At 43.4% G+C, this 24510-nt stretch overlaps 1 protein-coding gene across 3 annotated transcripts in view; it reads right to left on the bottom strand.

Annotated features, from left to right (window-relative positions):
• Positions 1-24510, bottom strand: part of LOC119649251 (locomotion-related protein Hikaru genki) — a 113481-nt gene that overhangs the window by 18500 nt on the left and 70471 nt on the right. For all 3 annotated transcript variants that reach the window (XM_038051340.1, XM_038051322.1, XM_038051332.1), the window contains exons 4-5: positions 9995-10216; positions 9486-9577 (exon numbers count right to left, since the gene is read on the bottom strand). In XM_038051340.1, coding sequence (XP_037907268.1) covers positions 9486-9577; positions 9995-10216 — 314 coding nt within the window. The remainder of the gene's footprint in view (positions 1-9485; positions 9578-9994; positions 10217-24510) is intronic.

The following is a 24510-nucleotide window of genomic DNA, read 5'->3' as shown; positions in this document are numbered from 1 at the left end:
TTCGGGATGAGTAAAGCGTTTGAAAATGATTTCATATGATTAGCGCTAACAACATGGGATCTGGCTTAATCGCGAATATTATATATCTCCAACTGCTGGCAATTAATAGATCACGTCCAGATGAAATCACATTTAAACCAATGGCATAAATTTCAGATTGATTTCCACTAATGAGGTACAAAAATAACCTTTCATTGCTAATCGGAGTCCAAATTTCATGGACGGTTAGGCGCCTGAAGCACCAACTTTTGAATGAGGCCATTAAAACACAGTGAAAGGGACTAACCAAATTGCTTCTGACATATTACGCATTACTCAGTGGGTATTTTGGATTATTTAATACATGACTGGATTAGATACAAATGATTATAATGTAGTAGGATACGAAGTTGTTAGATTCAATTGCAGTTTTATTCGCACCACGCAGGGGGAGTCAAATACAACATTTGTAACTACTATCGCTTCACGGAGCATCCAACCACAAGCTGAAACGAAAGCTCATTAAAATAGCAATTAGAAATGATTTTAGTAATGACAAAGTACTACTGTCATGACAATACGAGTGTTTGCCAAAGGATATTTAGTAAACGTTCTATTTCATTCAACCGACAAATGAGATTTGTTTGTATGGTATATCTACATATATTGAGATTATAATTACGATATTTGAAACAATCTAAAATTATCTTGTTATATACCGTAAACGAGGGAAACTTAAAGAAGTAATTCTGGAATAAACTTTCTTCAAATTTCAACACGCAACGTCAACGCGATATTTGCTACCATGGCCGCTTTCAGCGAATTCCACTCCATTCTTTTAGTTCCTCTCAATATACTTGTAATATGTAATGAAACAAGATGTACTAGGTATGAAAATGCTCCCTGGCGTTGATTGTTGTTAACCAAGGGAGCAGAATTATACCATATAGCAGGAAGGGTCGTCAAAAGCCACAGAGCTGACCCGTTTGCTTACATTTTCCACGTCTGATTTTTGCGTCATAATAACAAAAATCTAGCGGGACAGTCTGGCCAAGCAATACTGGAGGCTAAAATTACATGAGCAGACCTCTTACGACTTCCTCTCTCCACGGACTATGTTAAACAGGGCAGGAAAAAAATTCAACTGTTTCACGAACTTGCATTTGACTACGAGTGTGAACTGAAGCAAGAGCTCGAATCCTCTTTCTTCCATTCTTCGAGAGCAGCGTGGCCAAAGTGGAGCTTGGTGGAGTATGTGAATGCCAAATTTCATAGGCATCTTCGGTTTCATTTAAAATCTTCACTTTAATGGTCCAACAAGTCCAAATGTGGAACCTATTTCTACACCAAAAATCACGTTAGCAAGAGAGCAGTTGATGCCAGTGACATCTTCGACTGATGAGCTGCATGTCATCAGTCAGGACGAATTCGCCACAACACTGCAGACCACCGATATCGAAAGCCCTATTACAACAAGTAATAATAAATATCGTAGCAATTCAGGAAACGAAACTGCTCAGTAGTGAAATAATGAATACGAAATCAAATACAGTCTTCAAAAGTGAAATACTTTCAGGAAACGGAGAATTGGAGGTACAAATATGAAACTTCAGCGGAAGTTGCACGCTACAGGTATGAGATTTCTTTTATAAAATCATTTGCCCCAGTACCTAGCAAGGAATATATGCATATAATTATGTGAGTGTATCCACTTTTGCGTGATACTGACATTCAAAGTCTTGAATTTGTACAGAAACGGCAATTGTGAACTATTATAACTTGGTTAGTAATAGCGTAATTTCCACCGAACTTGGTGGAATCATGCTGTATATTATAGCATTGGAAAATTTCATGATTCTAAGATGAACTTAAGGGGGGTTTTGCAGTCATATACTAAAAATATTGTAATATACAAATATTAACTTTATTTGAACAGATGTCGTAATTCGAAGCCTAGGCACCATATAGTGACAGCTTCTTAATTTTTTTCAGATTTTTCGGTTGGGTAGTTTCTGAGAATGAGTCCATGAAATTAATGATCACTTTCGACCCACCGCATTCCCCACCTTTCCAACAAATGTCTTTACTAAGCCGGGGCTCATAGAGTACTAACCGAGACCTTTCACTTGATTCACACCTTCTTTGCATATATGGGGACCCTTTTCAATTCGACCGAGAAAGATGTGACTAGGTATATGCGTGAGCATTCACAGTTCCCATCTTTCCACAAAATTTTGTGTCAATCGTTATAACCGTTTACGAGAAAGATGCATGTGACAGACAGACAGTAAGCCGATTTCAATAAGGTTTCATTTTACACAAAACCTTAAATGCAAACTTCATTCGAATAAATCTGAATCATTGCAGGGACGCTCAGGACTTACTTGAACAGACCACCTACAAGTCTGAGATGAAAGTTGCCATCGTAAGTGAACCATAGAGGATCCGCCACGAGGGCGTATGGTTCACAGACGCGATTGGTGGAGCGGCGATAGGCAAACTGTATAAGGCATCATGAGTCAATCGGCCAGTGTGTGGGTAGGTACTACGCCCCACCCAATCTCAGCCTGAGTTTAAAGGCTGTTGGACAATCTTCCTCACGAGGATGAATTCCGAAGGTGATTGCCAATAATTAGAATGCAGGGGGCCCTGGAATGGGGAAGAAGAAAGAATAACGCCAAGGGCCGAAATCTATTAGAGGCTTTTGCCCAGTTAAATATAATATTGTTCTGGGGAACAAAGGTAATGCTAGCACCTTTTGGAAGGGAGGGTCTAGTTCAATCGTTGACATGACCTTTGTTGTATCACTTGACACGTTAGCGTGGACCACACCCACAAAGATCACCAGATAATTATCTTCGAATTAAGGAGACAGCCACATAGTAGGCAAATAACATACCCAAAGCCGAGAGGGACATCAGCTGGGCTGCCAAAGCACTGCGTGAGCAGACCTTCATGGAAGTATGGTAGACTACTAAGGCTGGCGACCCTACGGAAAAAGCTCTCTCCACTAGAAGACCCAACTACTAGTGGAATTTTGAATAGGCTTACCTTCGAACCGCCTATCAAGCCAAAATCCAGAGGACGGTAAGTAATATTAATCAGGTACAAAAAGAGCGTGCATACAAAGAATTGCAAAGATCTCTGCTATCCACCGGAGCAAAAGGGAATGAAGTTCTGTTCGGAGGTGGATGTAATCACGTGAGAGAACGCCTATATAGTTGTGATGGGACGATTCAGAGGCCAGTTATCTTCACATATCACGTGTCCTGTTCTCGTGTTAAAAATCATCCCGGGGTTACTTCCCAGCAAGAAAGAGGCCCTGATACCATTCAGAAAACTCTGGCTTGGACTGCAATTCCGGCAGTACTCACAGACGAGCTGTTGGCCATCTGCAGGAAAATAGGTGAAAACAAAACTCCGGGCCTGGACGGAACATTAAGTAGAGCCCTTAAGCGCGCTGTGAAACCTAGACCGGACATTTTTACTGAGTTGTTCGAAGCGTGCATTGCAGAGCATGCATGGAAACGGCAGAAGTTGGTGCAGTTACTTGAGGCTGGCAAACCTCCTGCTGCGCCATCCTCGTATGGACCCATATGTCTCCTAGACGCTATGGGAATAATGCTGGAGCGGGTAATCTACAATAGATTGCCCCCAGTCATTGAGAGCCAAGTATGAGATCGACAGTATAGGCTCCGTAAAGCCATGCCAACCATTGATGCCATGGAATTGGTTACTAGCTTGGCCGATAATGCAATTCATGGAAAAGGTAGTCAGCAATCATCATCACGTAGTAGTAACTCTGGATGTGCATTCAATTCGGCCAATTGGAGCCATGTGCAGAAGTTCCTGGCGACGATTAGTGTTCTCGCTACCATGCGAGAACGGACGCTCTGGTATAACACCGATGATGGACCACCGCAGTACGTCGTCCCCGCGAATGTCCCGCAGGGCTCATACTGGATCCACTATTGTGGAACATCGTTTACAATGATGTTCTTAGTCTTCCGGTTTCGGAGGAAGCCACGGCGTTGGTTACGCCGATGGCATTGCACTGCTTGTGGTTGTAAAGCTTATCGAAGATGCTGAGTTACACTCATGCACCCACGGAGGAAAAGACGGAAGCGGTTCTCACCATCAAACGTTGTAAAATAAATTTCGCTTACATCAGAATTGCGAATTATATCAGCACTTTCAAATCCGCCATCAAAGCTCAAGTTTTAAGTAGCATGCGGAGTATATTTGCGAAAAGACATCCACCACCAGTATGGCTCTGACGAAAACAATGCCGAATGAACGGGGTCGCCGGCATACTTGCAGGCTACTTGTAGCCATGGTGGTGAGTTCCACCTTGCTGTATGCAGTCTGAGTTTGGGAGTCAGCGCTGCTTATCTTATCTATCGCAAAAAAAGGGTGCGCTCATCATCAGGGGAGCATATATAGCAGGAAGTCCATCTCTCCTTTATTGGAAGCCAAAACAGCCGAAAGGGTGAGATCTATAATTAGATAAGATGAGACCACTTAAACAAGGGTCGTTGAGCACATAGGTTGATCCCACCACCCCCATCCCCCATCAGCATTAGGGAGTGGCTGGAGAGAAAACATAGGGAGATTAATTATAATCTCACCCAGTTTCTTACCGCGCATGGTGGATTAATACGTAAAAATCCCACATGCTGGCGGGTATAGGAAAGTGTCTTTTGAAGATTTCCACTTTCTTAAAAATAAGAGACACACAGCGGCACTACAGTTATCCAGTTTAGCTCTGCTTTGCAGGCTGATCTCATACCGAGTGATCTGCTTGATTATTTTGTCTCATGGGTGGAGTTAACTTCCATATATGGAAGAGATCGGGTATGAAAGGCATTCCCAACGTGGTCCTCAGGTAATTGCCAGACATTGCCATTCGTAATTATTGCATCTTGTTCAGTAATTTATTGAACAACTCCTTCTTTCCAGGACAATGGAAAAAAGTCCCAGGGTTCCCGATCTTAAAGAAAGGGAAGGATTCATCCAGTCCTAAGGGCTACCACCCAATAAATTTGCTGCCTAACATCAGCAAGGTGTTTGAGGTTTTGGTATTGAAAGCCTTGAACGGGCATATCAAGAGGAAGGAATTATTGTCAAATGCACAATTCGGATTTCGATCTGGACATTCGACAATATATGCAATAATGAAGGTAACGTCTGATCTTTGCAGTCGGATTTACAATGGTGAGTGCGTAGGTGCTTCCCTTATGGACATGGACAAGGCCTTTGATACCGCCTGGTTTGATGGGCTGATTTTCAAGCTCCTGAAGAACGAGTTTCCCAGCCACCTCATAGCGATGATGTATAGGATGCTGTATGGCAAGTGCTTTGTCATCACGGACGGAAGTCTGACTACTAGTAGAGAATTTTATGTTCCCAATGGAAGAAAGTAACAGTGACTGCGCCTACACTTTTCGCAGTATTTGCCGGAGAATTACTCAACTTGTTCAAGTTTAATAAACCTCATAAAAGGTCGTTGGTTCCCTTTGTTGACCATCTGATAGCCTACATGACACACAAGAAGGTAACTGAGGTACAAGTTCAACTTCAGAAGATGTTCAAATACATTAAGTTCTTAACGAACGGCGGATGAAAATCAATACCCTATAGTGTGAAAGAATTCTTTTTCGAAATTCCTTAGTGTACGTCAGTAGTAATTTGAAAAGGAATTGGAGATATTTTCCACATTATCGCAAATGAGGAGAGTTCTGAGCGCATTCCTCATAAGAAGTGCGTTAGATACCTGTGTGTGCTTCTTGACGAGCGGCTCCAATTTAATAAACACGTTAAAGTCCCGTTAAAAATCTCTTCGAAGGCTCTTTTGTACTCCGCGTCTTAGCCGGAAGATTAAGATTATCTGCTATCTACCTTGGATAAACTGGTGCTCACCTATGGGTGTCCTATCTGGTATAATTTGAGTGCTAGCCAAATGGATCCGGGGCTTAATATGAAAGAATGGATCTAGTCTGTCCCTATGAATGGACTGAGTCTGTCCCTATGTATCATCAAGTCTAAAGTTCCTAACGGTGGTCTTCGGTACACAGCAGGATGGGAGACTAAACGGAGAACTCCTGGTTAAAGAAGCCTACGTAATGTATTACGCTTTTAAAAAGTTCCCCAAAAGATCGTATGCAGCCTTAGTTCCCCCGATACCTCATACAAGAACCGTGGGTTGTTGGTGGCTTAGTCAGGGGCATAAACTTCCAACATGCTGACCTGTTGTATGCCAATGGAAGCGATCGATCCACTCCTGCATGGTAGTCTCAAAAGACTTCCAGGCTAATTTGGTTAGCGACCTATGTGTTGGTGACACTACATTGGCTAAGCTAACCATAAAAAGTCAACAGGGATATAAAGAGATACTATGGTGCTCTATATATTTTCCCTATGACGAAGAGGACGTTCCCAGTGGAACATCCATCAGAGCTATCCAATATGCCAAAAGTAGAGGCAGTAGTGCACTTCCTAGGCAGCATCCAAAATCTAATCTTGGGGTCAACAGTTGCAGCCCGCAACCGAGAGACTGGAATCTAGCATGCAAAGTAGTATCACTGGAACGAGTTAAATGGGCATTTAACTCGTTCCATAGATACAAGTCTGCAGGTCTGACATCATACCTGCGCTAGTAATAGAGAGAATGGATGCCCTGGGTTTACATATTCGGAATATATATCGCACATGCCTAGCACACGCTTATACTCCAAATAAATCGCGTGATGTGAAGGTGTTATTCATTCCCAAACCAAGGAACTCACCTACACAGAGGCAAAAACCTTCCGACCGATCAGTCTAACGTCCTTTCTGCTAAAAGGACTAAAAAGCCTAGTAGATCGGTTCATAAGAGATACACACATTCCTAAGTGACCACTTCACCATAGACAACACGCCTAGCAGAAAGACAAATCCACGGAGACAGCACTCCATGAACTTACGGCAAAAATTTAAAAGGCGATGTTCGAAAAAGAAGGTGCCTTCAATTATGCCTCATTCGCGGCAATTTGTAATGCAGCAAGACAGCATGAAATCGAACCGATGCTAATCAGATGGATCCTTCACATGCTAAAGTGGGGAAAAATACACATATCGGTCGGCCAGAAGTCTATTGAAGCAGGATGTCTCAGAGGCTACCCACAGGGAGAAGTTCTCTCTCCACTGTTATGGCTCTTGGTAATGGATACCCTGCTGTGGCTCCTGGAGGACAAAAAAATCTTCGCGCAAGCATTTGCGGACAAACTACCCGCAATAATCACCGGCAAGTTTGCCGACACAATATGTGACTGCTTGAGTGCAACTCTGAATGAAATCCACAGTTTGTGCCTCCGCAGTGGACTCACAGTGAACGCTAGCAAGACTGGACTAGTTATGTTTACTGGGAGCAACGGTCAGGTGGGGCAGCTATACGCTATCCACCTTAGCAGGGGCGGAAATTCAGCTGGCACAATCAGTCAAGTACTTAGGAGTACATTTCGACTCGAAGTTAACGTGGAAGCACCATATCCAGGAACAATATCAGAAATTCTGCAAATTGCTTTGGTGCTATAGGAATGCGATAGGGAAGACTTGGGGACTTTCACCAATACCGATATACTGGATGTATACATCCATAATAAAACCCCCGGCATTTGAAGTAATCCTAAATTTACCCCGCCATTCACTTGGAGGTGAAACCGAAGTAAGCCAATGACGCATATAAGCTCGATACCATTCGGGCGTGGAAAGACGGCCACTCACACGGTTATGCGTCTATCTGGAAATAGACGTCGTAATCACCGAAAGAGAAGAAAGGTCAACAAATGACCATAAGCCTTTTCAGATTACAGACTTAATAATCTTCACCGGCGGGTCAGTCATGAAGGGTGGATCGGGGGCAGGAGTGTTCTTGGAGAATCCGATTATAGAACTGGCCCAACCGCTTGTAAAAATGACGACCATATTCCAGGCGGAACTTGACCGACTGAACGAAACATTCCTGATGTGGGTGCCGGGGCACTGTAACATCATTGGTAATGAGGAGACTAACAGACTGGTTCGCCGAAGGTCTAGACCTACAATGGTGGGGTCAGCTCTTGGAATCCGACCATCTACTGTCAAATCTACTTTGAAGGGTGAAATTGCAAGGATTCACGCAGCCGAGTGGAGAAATTTCGACTCTTGCCGGCAGACGAAAATCCTTGTGAAATAGCCTAGGACCACTAGAGTGCCTTTTTTTGTTGTCCTTTAAGAAGTGGGACATGAAAACCCTAGTAGGGCTTTTAACGGGACACAATGTGAGGAAGAGGAGGCGACGGCTCTACACTTTTTATACAGCTGGCTGGCATCCTCAGATCTCAGACGAAGACACCTTGGCAAGGTTTTCTTTAATGAAGAATCTACACACTCTCTGCCTCTGGAAAATGTTTTCAGATTCACTAAAGCCTGCGAACGGCGTAGGCGGGAAGCCATTGAATAGGCGATTTACGGGGATAGTACAATGGGCCTAACAATGGCCTGAGTGCTCGGAACTGCGGGTTCCCCCAGTAAACTAAACTAAACTAGTTCCCCCGATTCTTTTGTTTTTTTGTATGATCACCTGTACTATGCAAGAAATACAATAGGGCTAGCCTAAACATGGACTCTTACCCAACTTACATCCACAAAGAATTCTTACACCTTCTTGGACTTGATCTTAATATCAGATGCATTCTATGGTGCATTAAAACCAACAAACCCTTCTAGCATCTCATTGTTAGATAAACATTGATACACTGTATATCTATATTCGAATGAAGATAGTTGTTGCTAACGATTTTTCCCTTATTACTACACAGAATACATGTACTATTTCTTGTGCTGGACTGATATCTTATTTTACAACTATCATACACATCCAAATAAATTCCAAAGCTAGAGTGTTCAAACCAATACGAAAAGATAGTCTCCGAAGTTGAAAGCAAGCACTTCAGTAGCATACTCATGATAATGGGGGCTCACTTTACTCCACCAGCTTCTAGTGCAGGAAGGTTTACAGTAGAGAAACCTATTTGCCCAGTTCAATTAGTTTTGTATTCTGTTAAATTTCAATTATATCAAAAAGGGGAGTCTCCCTGATTTACGGTATCCCCTACAAAGCATTTCGATCAAATCCAAAGGCTACGATTCCCAAACCCTCAACTGCTCAAAAACACCAACAATCTAAACTAAAACAATCAGAATCGAATGTTCAATCAAAATATCTACAAAGTTCACCACTGGAAGCAAATTTCAATTATTGAATAAAGTTTACAAAATACCAGTCACCGAATTCGATCGACCATTGTTCCAAACATTGTCAAAGAAACTTAAACAATAGATTTGTAATGCTTGACCAAGTTTGTCGGTTGAATGAGTAGAACTATTACAATATTCCCTGGTATCCTGTTGGAGTTAGATTCCCTACTCGCAATTCCCTAGACTTATCGGAACTTCTTACAAAAGCCAATTATTTGTTTCGTACTTACAACTGAAATATTTCGGTAGCTCAACAGCAAGTGTGCATGTAATCGATTAACTTTGCAGCTCTTGTATAAGGGTTGGTATCTAAGGCGTCCATCTGAAATGAAAGGCATAGAAATCAAAGTTGTGTGCTCAAGTTCTCCCGATTGAGGTATGCGAATCGCCATGCTGAAGGGTAGAGGAATGGCTATTCAATGAAGTGAAGCACAAACTGGAAAATTTTGCCCAAGGCAGAACGCTCAGTGGATCTTATAAATTAAGTCTAATAATCTACTTGCTATGTTTCGAAAAGATGAAGTTCAAAAAGCAAAAGAAGTGATAAAAATTCAAAAAACAGGGTTGCTATGAAAAATTTAGAAATATGTTGATTACGTTCGCAAGTCCCGTATATTAAATTCTTTCTCAAGCAAATTAAAACTGTTGAACTCTGCTCCTGGAAGTAGCCCACATACTCTACCATCTTCTAGAATGCTTTGTGTTGTGTTTAATGAGAGAATATTAAAGATCAATTTACCTTCCTCGCTAACAGCGCACAATGGTCCGACCCACTTGCCCTTTACACAACGGATTTTGCATTGACGTCGATCCCCTTGAGCTCCCACTTCACCTGGGAATCGAATTTCCGATACTTCACTGAAATGAGAGTGCTCTGCACTCTCCTCGCTTTTCTCTTCGTCCTCTTCAGATTCATCTTCAGAATGAATTGGAACATAACCACCTTCTTCATCATATCCGCCTGTAAGAAAGCAATGGCTGGGGTTATATTTAGTTTAATGAAAATGAAACATTGCTTTTGAAGAGAAATATCTGAAGTGCATAGAGTTTATTATATTTATGTACGTAAGTATCCTTGCTTTACATTAATTTGGGCCAACTCGAAACTTTGGTAATTTGAGTCCATTAAACAGAAATTAATTTCGGTCACTAATTGCTATAGTTTTTCTTAGAAAGCCAAAGTGAAATTTTAGCCCTAATTCTTCAATCAATATAACTTCTCGTTTAAAATTAACGTTTTAAACTTTTGTAGACGGCTACATATTGGATATAGTGTGTGGCCCCCATTTTATGAATATATAACTATAATACATAGTAGTCATGCACAAAGTCCTGACGAAGGCTTTGATGAAAATGTAGGTTGTTGAGAAGATCAGTTCCAAAGTCTTTATATTGCCATATGTACCATAAAAACAAGTGGTAAGACGTCGTACACTTCGAATCCATTCGCGATCATGAGCAATCAGGTTGCATTCGCGGCGTAGCTTTGAAGGCCTCACCAAATACCAGCTCAGTGGAAAGCTTGCACTTAGTGTCCGCTGCGCAGCCATTCAAAAAGCAACGTAAGACAACTCTCTCTTGGGAGAAATTTGAAATCCGGCTGAGCGCGCCCCGTCGTCGGTACTACTGGGTAAACCTACTCGTAAGCCAAAGAGGAAGCCACTGAGAAGGGGAACTACAGGCAGAATCCTACCTGTCAGAACCCTCTCCTTCACTCTTGTCAGGAAGAGTGGAAGAAAAGGAAGCTGATGTCGTGGTATATGAAAATGGAACCAAGCGGGTGAACCTAGGGAAGCTCCAAGCCGACCGTAGAGGAAGAGACTCCGGAAATGGGGATATGATCGTGGCTGCACCACCAGGAGTGATGATGTTCAGAGAAATCAGACGCAAGGAAGCGGAAGGTGAAATCCACATTGGACGCAGCAGACTCTTCTGTCAGCGATAATGCGTACAGGAAGCGTAAGGCCAACACATATGTTGGGGACAACGCTTTATTGTGTTCCGCACCAACAGCCTGGAACCACGCGTCGCACAGGAACTAGGGCTGCTATGCAGGTAGATGATCAAATCAGCGAGAGAGATTTTAACTAAATTAGTCCCTCCCATAATTGATAAGAACACGGAGAAGAAGAGGACGTAAATGCAAGCTGCAGCCTCATTTTTTACCGCTGCCATGGGAGTTTCTTCCAAGGATGGCAAAATGTGAGAGGGATAATTTCTTTTCTCCGGGAGTGCCGGTGGAAAAAAATGCAGGAGCCTGGATCGAAGCCAATATTTAACAATCAAGATTTTCACGATGAGCCTGGCACAAATTCACCATTGTAAACATGTCACGCTGGATACCTGGAAGCTCGAAAGAAGACGAGGCGCCTTATTCGCATGCCGATTGAACAAAACCCGAGCATTGACTTCGGACACTGAAGGGTAAAGTTCATGAATGCCAGGAGAGACAAATCTACCATCATATACGATATCAGCTTGGTTGCCGAACTGAGTTAAAAGAGTCTGAAACTGCTCAGGGACAGCCACCATATGGTGCTTTACTTTCCCCTATGTATTATATATTGAATTTGAATCATGTCGGGAAACTGTAAAACATCATCCTTATTTTGAAAGCGAAGAAGCATACAATGACGGAACCACCATATGAGCCTCGCACCAGCGGAAGGAATACAGAGTAAATTCTACCTGTTAGTAACTTATCGTAAGCCTTTTATGGAATAAGCGGAAGAAAAGGAAGCCTAAGACGTGAATGAGACTGGCTTAATGGCAGTTTTTGTGGTCGGATCTTCGTGAATTGGACATCGCAAAACACCGCAAACCAATGCAGGTTTTAAGTGGAAAGCAGAAGAATGCACTGCGTGATGAGATGCTGCCCTTTATGGAAGAGGACATGCGCACTGGTACACCTCCACATGCGACAATTCTCAAAGAAATCAAACACCAGGGATCGGGTCTCTGACGTTATGGTGTGAGTAAAACCTCGTTACAAACCGATTGTGGCATTCGCTCTTAACTGTTTTCGATTACATATTTGACTACATTTATGTCGAAAAACATAAAGGTTAGTCAAGTTAACCTGCAGTATACTAAAGCTCTGGTGGCAACGAGGCTGACAAAGCCACAGGACTGCCTTTACATTTCTCCGGTGAAAGAGCCATGGGTTAGCTTTAATAAAGTCTGTGACTTTAAGTTAGTTAAAAGGCTAGGATTTTTCTCGAATGAAAGATTTATAAGACCGAAAGCTTTAGACCTGCTGTCGAAGCGGTTTGAGGCAACCATGCTCAGACAATTCTGTTTCCAGAATCTAGTTACGGTCATCTTAAAATACCAGATTAATGACCAGAGAAAACAATTTCATAGTCTCCTATGGTTATTAACATTATGAATTTTTATGTCCTCCACCGACACAAGAACTAAGGAATCTGGTAACTTATGTAGCGTCAGATGGTGTCGAACTTTCAACATATTTTTTTTGGGCAGTAGAAAATATAAACCCCAAAGGAGAGAAGCCATTTAATTTCATCACTTCAACTAGTATCAGGATTACAAACGTAGGGTGCGCCCCTACGTATCAATATCCTCTTGCAATACCTTCCGAGACAACTATTGAGAGAAGTGGGAGCTACAGACTTAGCGTCTCCTGCAAAGCCTTCAACTCGTAAGTTTTGCAAGAGATTTGGATAACCGCGAGAGTGGTTATTGCCAATCAAAGGAGAGCTGCTGTACTGCCCTTTGAACACTTCGAAGCACCTGGCATGGATGGTATCTATCCAGCCTGTCTTTTAGCATTACTGGAGAGCACTTAGATCGACTTTTAAGAAATATTTTTCTAAAAGAAGGTTAAAGCAGTCTTCAAACTGAAGCTTGGAAAATATGACTTTTCAAACCCAAAGAACTTCAGACAGACCAGCTGCTAAACCACTCTTGCTAAAAAGTCTGCAAAGACTAGTTAAGCGTTACATTCGTGTGAAGGCGATAAGTTCGCCCCCATTAAATGAAAACCAACAAAGTCCTACGAGTCTGCTCTTCATTTTTTGTTTTCAAAGATAGAGGATGCAACTTCGAATGGCGAATATTCGATGGGGATGCTCGTAGATACTGAAGGGGCGTTTGACTGCGCACCCTTCCAAGAACTTCAATATGCCGCCAGAGTGCATGGTGTCGATGATTCTTTAATTAAGTGGATTTATGCTATGCTAACGCAGAGGTTGGTATACACTGAAGTAGGTGTCGATCTCTTCCTAATATTATTATAGAAGCAACGGCAGGCTACCATAAGGAGGTGTGCTCTCGCGAATTCTGTTGAAAATATGGATCACCTCACTAGTATGCGAACTGCAAAATTTCTTGATACACGCTCAAGATTACGATGATGACTTGGCTGTGCTATCTGTTGATCAGGATCCGTCAGCACAACATGAGGCATAGCCCAAAATGGATTATTAAATTTGCAGCCCTTGGATATATAAATATATATATTCAAAACACTGCAATGAGAGCAGCTCATAGACAATGAGATTCTATTAGATCTATGGGAAAACAATGTGAGGGGCACAGAGCATTATGAGAAATGAATCCTGTTGTTATAATGCCTCCCGATTCTCGAGTGTCCATACATCTGTTTGGTAGAAGATATGAAGTTATCCTGAAACCTAGAGAAAACTGGAACAAACCAGAAGAAGACGTGGCAAGATATACTGAGACTTAAAAATAGAACAGGGCTCGGGAGATGGAGTCTACCTATCGAGTGAAATCGAAAAGTGGACTTTTCCTTTGTCACAAAAAACGACGCCTTCATCTTCAAAAACGGCAACCTAGGTGTTTGACAAGCAGTTAAGGGGCAGACGCATCGAAATCTGCAACCGAAATCAGGCTCCACTGAGGGCGTAGAATGGTCCTTCGATAACTTCGAAAATTATTCAGGAATGTAGAAACCGGTTGAACTCTATACGATCTCAATACGGCGAAACGACTCTGGGTACCTGATCACTGTAGTGTAGGGGAAATGAAGTCTCGGATGTCTTCAAAAAAGGTACTGCTCACCAGCTAGCCTGTCCCAATATAGCGCCGATGTTACAGCGCTGAAAGGATAGCTGAGTGGTTAGAGCACAAGGCTGTCGTACGGAAGGTTGCGGTTAGAATCACTCTGGGCATACGGAAAAGGCCACTAAAAGCGCCGAAGACACTTGGACTAAGGTAGGACCTAAGAAGAAGCTACAAAAAAGAGCCAGGCCGGACGCGTTGATAATAACAAAAACCAGTGAGTTGACGTACGCGGAAATCTTACGCAAGGTTAAAGCAGATGCCTCCTTGACGGATTTGAGTGCAAATGTCACGCGGATAAGACGAACACAGAAAGGCGACCTGTTGTTCGAACTTAAAATTGGTGATTACGGAGGCGAAAACCTACGGAAGAAAATTGAAGCATTACTAGGTGAGGCTGCGGCGGTCAAAATGAGTAAGGATTCGGTGGTGATCGAATGCAAGAATTTGGATGTAGTCACCACGAAATCTGAGATCTGCGAGGCCTTGCAAACCCAATTGGGATTATAATCAGTGAACGAGTCTAATGTGCTACGACTTAGAAAAGCGTACGGTGACACGCAGATAGCGTCAATAAGTCTTCCTATTGAAACAACGAAAAAGGCGATTGCAGTGGGCAAAGTACATATTGGATGGGTGGTCTGTCGGTTACGGGAACAGAGTCCAGTACATAAATGCTATAAGTGCTGGCAGGTTGGTCATATAGCGAAAGTTTGCACTAGCACCCAAGACAGATCAAATCTGTGCTGCAAATGTGGAGAACAAACAAGGCCATTTGGCAAAAGACTGCAACTGAATGCCCAAGTGCGTATTCTGTGTGGAAGCAAAAAGTAGTGACAGCGCCCACATTGCAGGAAGCAGTAAATGCCCAGTGTTCAGAAAGGCGTTCATAAAGAAAGCCAAATGAAGTTTATGCAACTCAATCTGAATCACTGTCGAGCGGCCCAAGACCTACTTTCCCAAAGCTTATTCGAGAACAACGTCGACGTTGCGATTGTATCTGAACAATACGAAAATCTGCATAGCGGAGTATGGATAGCAGACAAAACCAATAAGGCGGCGATATGGAGCTGCGGAAGCCAAGCTATAGTAGATGCGAAAAAACATCCAGAAGACGGGTTCACCCGTGCCAAGATTGGAGGGATATATATCTATAGCTGTTACGCAGCACCGAGCCTCATATTAGAGGAATTCACGACATTGCTGGAGAAACTATCCTTCAATGCAAGTCGCTACAACCCCAAAGTAATGGCCGGCGACTTCAACGCATAGGCAGAAGAATGGAGTAGCAGAGAAACCAACGCAAGAGGACGAATATTGCTGGAGACATTCTCGCGCTTGAACGTGGTACTTGCCAACTCTGGGGGAGCCAACACATTCTGGAGGGGAGAATTGCAATCGGTGGTATACCTCACCTTCGTCAGTGATACTCTAATCAGAGACTTGGAGTGGCGTGTCAGCGAGGAGTACACACACAGCGATCATCAGGCTATCATCTTTCAAACCTCGCCAAGGAATAATTTGCCATTAAAAGGAATAACGATGAGCTGGGTAACTAAGAAATTCGACGCAGAAATGTTCAAGGAGGTACTTCTGGAAGATACATTGCTATCGGGAAGCGTACAAAACAAAGTTTTACAGGTCGTGGAAAAATTGCAGCGGGCATGCGATGCCGCTATGCCTCAACGTAGCTCTTTCCGAAGACGAAATCCTAATTTCTGGTGGAATTCCGAAATTGAGGAATGCCGGAAAAAGTGCCTCAAAGCTAGGAGACGCTCCCAGCGCAGAAGAAACCGACCTGAGTTCGAGGAGCTACACGTGCAATATAAAAATGCGAGGAAAAAATTGCAAGTAGCTATCGCAAAGAGCAAATCCGAACATTTCAAGCGTACTGAAGCTGACTCTGACCCATGGGGTGGCACATATAGGTCGGTGATGTCATCACTAAAAGGCGAGCGCTCCCCACCGATTACTTGCCCAGAGTTGTTGCAGAATGTAGTGAACACTCTATTCCCAGTGGATCTGAATGGTAAAAGTCTGCTTGCAGTACATTTAAATCCCGACGAAGTTCCGATAGTGGTAAATGAGGAGGTTCTAGACGCAGCAAACATATTGATTGAAAAAAAGATTCCAGGACCGGATGGAATCCCTAATATTGCCTTGAAAGTAGCCGCCAGGACAGCACCAGGTATGTTTGCCCAAATTTTCACGGCATGCCTTAGGGAAGGAGAATTCCGAAGGCAGGTAAACCATTGAGTGACCCCTCCTCATATAGGCCGATATGTCTGGTCAATACCATTAGCAAACTATTTGAACGAGTAATATATAACAGGCTGCTCGCTGTTGCGGAAAAGGAAGGAGGCCTTTCCGACAAACAATTCGGATTTCGTAAGACAAAATCAACTGTCGACGCAATCAGCATGATGACTGGCTTGGCTCAGGCTGCAATAGAAGAAGGAAAATGCTGTGCAGTAATAACCCTCGACGTAAAAAATGCGTTCAATAATGCAAAATGGAAAAAAATCATCGAGGCACTCGACAAGATACAGCCCCGAAGTACATTGTACGCATTGTGGTCGAGTTTCTCCTTGGGAGAAGACTTTACTGCGACTCGGACGATGGGCTAAAAATTTTCCCGACAACTTGCGGAGTGCCACAGGGTTCTAACCTGGGTCCCTTGCTGTGGCTAGTTATGTACGATGGAGTGTTGACGCTACGCCTACCGGACAACGTGACAACTATTGGCTTCGCCGATGATATCGGAATAACGGTGGTTGCAAAGCACCAAGACGAGATCGAGATCTATGCAAATGAAGCGATATGGGAGATCAATTCCTGGTTGAGAAATTCTGGCCTTTCACTTGCCGAGCATAAAACAGAAGTAGTTCTCATTAGCAAGAGAAGAAAGAACACAACTGTGAAAATCAAAGTTGCTGGAAAAACAATTTACTCCCAACCATCGCTCAAATACTTGGGAGTAATTATTGACAGAAGACTCAACTTCAAAAGTCGACGTCTTCTGCTCTCCAGGGTAGTCAGCTCCGTGCTACTCTACGCAGCTCCAGTTTGGGCAACTGCTCTGAATAAGAAAGTGAACTGCCGAAAATTGGGAATGGCATATCAGTTAAGTGCACTCCGGGTATGCAGTGCATATCGGACAACATCAGGAGAAGCAGCATATGTACTAGCAGGGATGCTCCCCATAGACATCTTGGCGAAGGAAAGTCGGCGACTCTATGACAAAACGTATGCAGCTGGAGAGTCTAGCGCATTTCGACGGTAGCTGGCACGGTGGGAATCTATCGAACGGTGGCAACAGCGATGGGATGAGTCCCAAACTGGTCGTTGGACATATCGCATCATTCCGGATATTCGGAGATGGTTTGAACGAAACCATGGGGAATTAAGCTACGAGTTAACACAATTCTTAAGTGGGCATGGAGGTTATCGTGCTTATTGCCCCAGGTTCACCGCGCACCGAACAAGAATGGAAACGGTCGCAGACGGGCGTTTAACACCCGAAAACATTGTGGAGTTTATGCTGGAGTCAATGGATGCCTGGAACCAGGTTGTAAGGGAACTGCAAGCTATTCACCAACAGCTTAGGCAGGAAGAACTACGACGAAAACAAGGAAGGGAGAGAACCATAGTGAGCCGCAGTTAAAAGCTGATCCAGCCCCGCGATGCAATACTTGATAGAAGTTCCGTGGGGAGAGTGGAATGAGAAGGAGGTGGTTTTAGTGAGTAGAAGTCTCACATAACTGCGTGGCAGGAGCCAGCAGTAGGTTTTGAACCTTTCCACCTTCCAACGCTGACAAAAAAAAAAAAAAAAGAATCTCACTGGTGGCAGTGGGATTTGTATCGTGATTTGACGTCGGATACCAGTCGACTCAGCTGTGAATGAGTACCTGAGTCAAATCAGGGTAATAATCTCGGGTCAGCGCAATGCTGACCACTACAGTCTACTGTAGTGTACCGTTACGGTCTTGATTGAAGCGCTCTAACACATTTCAAAGCCCTGATCTAGTATAGATTGTTGCACCAACGATTATTATTATTAAGAGATGCGTTAGACAGGGACCGGTTTCCTGGAGAAGAGGCACTACTCAATATATTATAGCGCCATCCAGTAAACCATATGCTCGGAGTAAGTTTCTTAGTCAGCCACAAAATGAAACCTACTGTTATCAGCTTTGCAAACATAAGCGAAATGCTATGCATTCTGTGTTTGCGAGACAAATTTATAAATATATGAAGTCTCATTAACGTTCACGCCCCTACAGAGACTCAGAAGGGTATCTTTTTAAAATGGTTGTTAGAAGTATCTGGTCTGCGCGGAAAGCGGTCTACAAACCATATGCTAATTGAGCGACAACACCTCTCAGGCTTGATGAATGTCAAATATAGGAGGGCCAATATAGGTTCGGATCATTATTTCGTTTGTATAGTGTTCCGAGCTCAAATAACAACACCGCCTCGAATCCCCTTTGACTACCAGATAAGAGTGAACACCGAAGCCACCCAAATCAGAACCCCCAGAAGTCCTGGAAATGAAACTCGTAAGCTAGGAATCGATCGGAAGAATGCTGCATACCGGCTAATAATGTCACTTCAAAGAAAGCGAGCACGCGCAGAGAGCTAACACCAACTTCGTAGAGTGAAGGAGCGTCTTCATAGACAAAAATAGAAAGCATGGGGAAACCAACAAATCTGTGATCTCGAAAAGCACCAGCCGCACAGGGTTCACCAACTAGTCAACAGGATGAAGACATAAAAATCTCGATCCTCATCCTGTCGAGAGAAACAGCGAAATCTAGAGTATTGAGTATTTTGATGAGCTGTCCACCAACTAAAATATCGGTGAATTAAGGGTCCCGTCAACTGAAGACGATAGATAGATGCTGAAACTACCAAGCATGTAATAAACTCATAAGTTGCTAGAAGTAGATGAAATTACGGCCGAATTAGTTAAATATGGAGATGACCAACTATACCAAGCGGTCCATCAACTGATTGCCAAGATGGAATATGGCCATACGTTCCACCATTTTTTCATCGATTTCGAAGCCACCTACAACAGCACAGCCAACATAAAATTATCCTCAGCCATGAGAAACTTTAATATCTCGACGAAATTGATAAAACTGACGAGGATAACCGTGACCAATATGCGAGGCCACATAAAATCAGAAGCATCACCCTCAAAACTATTCGATATCAACAACGGTCTAAGACATGCCCTATGTCCTATCATACATCCTCTGAAATCTGACCCCAGAAGAAGTGATCCCTGGATGCTGAGGTAAATGCGAGAAGCACCATCCTCTTTAAGTCCATCGTACTAGTGGACTATGCTGACGATATGGAGATCATAGGAAGAACGACCCGAGATGAACAAACTGCTTTCATCCAGGTCGACCAGGCAGCACGAGATCTTAGACTGCACATTAACGAAGGCAAGGCATGGTGACATCGTCAGTATAAAAAACCAAAAAAGTCACAGCATCAAATGACATTCGTCAAATGAGAACAATAACCTACTAGACTGCAACTTTGAGATCGTTGATAATTTCTCCATCAAACTAAAGTGAACAGTTTAAGACGTTAAATCTTCTTCTTTTTCTTCAGTCTTTGTCCCGTTCATAAGCGGGGTCGGCTCGTGGTGATCGGTTTCGCCGTTTGGCCCTATCAAATGCCTGATCTGTATGCAATCTCGAGGCTTTTAAATGCCCATCCAGCCTATGAAGCCACCGTTGTTTCAGCCCGCCTTTTGGTCGTTTACCATCGACGACGATGTTCAGGTGTTCTATTCGTACATAGCTAAAAATTCAAATTAGCCCTATATATATTCCTAAACTTGAAGATATATGTATATACATACGTACATACTAAAGACAAATATTATGTCCATCCTAACCAAACGAACATTTTCTATCACCGCATATCCTCACTCATCCGAATTTTTCTGAAGCGAATGGAGTTGACTATTATCAATTTAGCGCTTTCTAGATAAAATTATTTGTATAAATGATTCTTTAGAATCGAGAGTGCCATTGAATTTTAACTTTTGGGCACATCACTGTCATGCACTCTTCGTTTTTCACATTGGAAAAGTCAAGCTTCTAATGTAGCCCTTTGAACAGCAAACCTTGTCTGCGTCCTCTAAACCGTTCGAGCACTTTGGGCAATGTGGCGAATTCTCATACCCAAATCGTGGAGTCGCTGAATCCTTCTCCGAATATACTTTATGATTCGATAAGTCCAGCGATCTTTTTTTACACGTCTTCGACGATAGTCTCATTCACTCCTCCGCTCACAGGCTGCTTATTTTCTAGTGTATCACAGACTTGAATTTTCTTCGCTTAGTAACAAGTACTACTCCGTCTTTTGTCCTGTCCATTAGTATAAAGCTTCTCTTTTTCGCGTGCAACAACTGTGACTCCAATGTCAACCCCAATGGAGGCCATATCAGTAGGGAGATCTAACGTCAGCCCTCCGTTCTATATAATTATCCACAAGAGTGGACCTAGAACAGACCATTGAGGGATTCCGCATCTCAGTCGATATGATTTCGGTCCCTGATATGATTAGTAGCATAAAAGTCTATCGGCTAAGAAGTTGGCCATGATACACACCAGACACTTCAGCCCACCCAATTAGGGGCTCAAGTGTTTTACCCCACCACGCGGAATTAAAGGCGTTCTTCACATCGGGTATTCATCGAGTGCGGATTTTCCTATGTTAGTCTCCAGGCTAACTACATCCATTTTCAAAAACCGAACTGATCCCCAGAGAGGCAGCCTGCCTTTTCGATAATCAGATGTAATCTGTTATGGATTATCCTTTCGAATACTTTCCCAGCATTTCTAAAAGGCATATAGGTCTGTAGGACGAACATTCGCCCAAAGGTTTGTTTCGCTTGAGAATAAGTGTTGGATCTATCTCGGCGGGCAATTTTGAGTAAGTAATCGATAGAAAGCGCTTTCTTTTGAATTTCGACATAATTGTTTTGCAGGCGCACCTCAGCGGATCCGTGCTAGTTTCCTTATATAGGCGCTTAAAGTGTTTTACGAGCCTCTTTGTTTTGTTCTTGCAGATAGTCGTATCCAGATCGGTTTCTGTTTCGCTGATTGCGTCTTCCGGCCTTCAGGCAAGCCTGACGGCAATCTTAACTCAGATTCTCACTTATTTAAGTGGGAACCAATCCAATTGGGGCCCATTCCTTAACGGACAAGCGAAGCCGTTCCCCATGTATCAGCACACCAGACTCCGGACTCTAGTCGCGCCACCTGTTGCGGCTGAAGTTTTGCCTATGGGTAAGCATCTGCCTTGAAGCATCGTAGAGCCTCCAGGCAAACTGCCTCCGGGCAAAACGCATTCGGGCAAACCGCCTCTAGTCAAACCGTCTCCGGGTATCCCACCTTCGGGCAAATCATTTTCGGCCAAAAGACAACGCCCGGGTTGCGCCATTGTTGAAAGGAAAGGATCGTCCAAAGCGGCAATGTTACGGTTAAACTGACTGTAGGCTGTGCAACTGACCCTGAAGAGGATTTCTGAGCAGCCATCGTTTAAAAAGTGGCTTCTCGGGTTTTCAGAAAAGAGAAGATAAGAGGAACATAATGGTGCGACTTGGTATCCAGAATAACCTCAACACATCCACCTGGATGCTGTTAGGCAGCAAAGCAGGAGAAAGGGCCGATACGCAGGGAACTTTCTTCATTATCGGCGTTCCTAAACCGAATATTAAATATGTTCGGGAATAACGGGCTATCGGCTCTAATACAGGCTTGGGGCCGTCACATTACAATTATCGGCTCCTAAAACCATCGACCCATGGCATCTTCATCTGAATCGTAGAGGAGGTACCATATATATCAAATAAATTTGCAGCATTTTAAAGCGGCGACCGCACTTATCCCTCTTCGGATCAATAACTGCACTACTCTTCGGATCAATACCTCATACAAGAAACATGGGATGTTAGTTGGGACATTAGAGGCTTAAAATTCCGACATGCTGACTTGTTCTATGCCAATGGAAGTGATAGCTGACCCCGCTCCTGCATGGTGGTTTCAAAAGACCTCCAAGCTATCTTTCTTAACCACCTATGTAATGGTGACAACACAACAATCAAACTGATCATAAAAAGTCAACAGAGAAATGTAGTGCTCTGCTTATTTCCCTTATGGCGTAGACGAAATTCACAGTGGAACATTTATCAGAGCTAACCAATATGCCAAAAGTAAAAGTATGGCAATAATAGCAGGATGTCATGTTAACGCCCTCCATATATGCTGGGGAAGTTCCAGTTCCAGTAGAAGCCAATTTGCAGATTCTCAATTTAGATAATGAACCCACTTTCTTCAACGTGTTCAGACGAGAGGTCATCGACATCACGTTGGCAGTCCCTGACATTGCGGCTCTTGTCAGAGTATGGAAAGTATCAAACGATATCACGCTCCCAGATTACAGGCGCATTGATTTGGTAATGGGCATGGATCTACCTCCACTCACTCCATTTGGGAATCAACAGACAGACAGATTGAGCTACATACAAAACGGAACTGAGCGTCTGAGTTACGATCCTTGGGAGGCTCATCAAATCCATCGCTGCAATTGAGAAAACAACCCTGATGATCACAACCAGTATGAGAGAAACTTTCGAAAAGAGCTCTCCATTCAAGATACAGAAGAAGGGTAAAATACCATGATAGAACTTGGATTTGGCGAAACAGAGGAGAGCGACAAGGGTGCTCTTCATCCGAGTCTGATTCAGCCGCTGGCTGGAATCGGTACAAGGAGGCTCAAAAAGCTTTAAAAAAAGCATAAGGTCGGCTAAACTTACTTAAGGCAACCTCGTAGCTGAAGCGGATCCTTGCCAAAGAACATACGCAGCAGCTAGGTTATCTCAATTTACAGAGCGGAGAGCACGCAGAGAATAATTTAAAAACGGCAAACCATTTGCTTGAAGTGCCCTTTTCAGGCAGCATCCCTCCTAGATGAGGCCGTCGCGTCCCTCAACCGAAAGATTGAACTCTAGTATACAAAATAGTATCTCTGGAACGAGCGAAATGGGCATTGAACTCGTTCCATAGATACAGTCTTCGGATGACATTATTCCTGCTCTAGTAATGGAAGGAATGGATCGCCTGTCTGGTCTATATACTCGGAATATATGTATACCGTGCTCGTCTAGTACACGCTTATATTCCAATTAATTAGCATCATATGAAGGTAATATTTATTCCCAAACCAGGAAAGCCCACCCACAGAGACGCAAAAAATCTTCTGACCGATCAGTCTGACTTCTGTTCTGCTAAAATCACCAGAAAGACTAATAGGTCAATTCATAAGGGGTACATAGGTGACCACTTCACGGTAGGCAATATCATCATCATCATCAACGGCGCAACAACCGGTATCCGGTCTAGGCCTGCCTTAATAAGGAACTCCAGACATCCCGGTTTTGCGCCGAGGTCCACCAATTCGATATAAAAGCTGTCTGGCGTCCTGACCCACGCCTTTCCGGGTGGGATCATCCTCATTCATACGGATTAAGTGACCCGCCCACCGTAACCTATTAAGCCGGATTTTATCCACAACCGGACGGTCATGGTATCGCTCATAGATTTCGTCATTGTGTAGGCTACGGAATCGTCCATCCTCATGTAGGGGGCCAAAAATTCTTCGGAGGATTCTTCTCTCGAACGCGGACAAGAGTTCGCAATTTTTCTTGCTAAGAACCCAAGTTTCCGAGGAATACATGAGGACTGGCGAGATCATAGTCTTGTACAGTAAGAGCTTTGACCCTATGGTGAGACGTTTCGAGCGGAACAGTTTTTGTAAGCTGAAATTGGCTCTGTTGGCTGACAACAACTGTGCGCCGATTTCATCATCGTAGTTGTTATCGATTGTGATTTTCGACCCTAGATAGGAGAAATTGTCAACGGTCTCGAAGTTGTATTCTCCTATCCTTATTCTTCTTCGTGTTTGTGTTTGACCAGTGCGGTTTGATGTTGTTGGTTGATTCGTCTTCGGTGCTGACGTTGCCACCATATATTTTGTCTTACCTTCATTGATGTGCAGCCCAAGATCTCGCGCCGCCTGCTCGATCTGGATGAAGGCAGTTTGTACATCTCGGGTCGTTCTTCCCATGATATCGATATCGTCAGCATAGGGCAGTAGTTGGGTGGACTTGAAGAGGATTGT

The sequence above is a fragment of the Hermetia illucens genome, chromosome 1, assembly GCF_905115235.1.
Source record: "Hermetia illucens chromosome 1, iHerIll2.2.curated.20191125, whole genome shotgun sequence".
NCBI lineage: Eukaryota > Metazoa > Arthropoda > Insecta > Diptera > Stratiomyidae > Hermetia > Hermetia illucens.
Note: the sequence above shows the minus strand (reverse complement) of the source record. Positions and strands in the feature narration are given on the sequence as shown.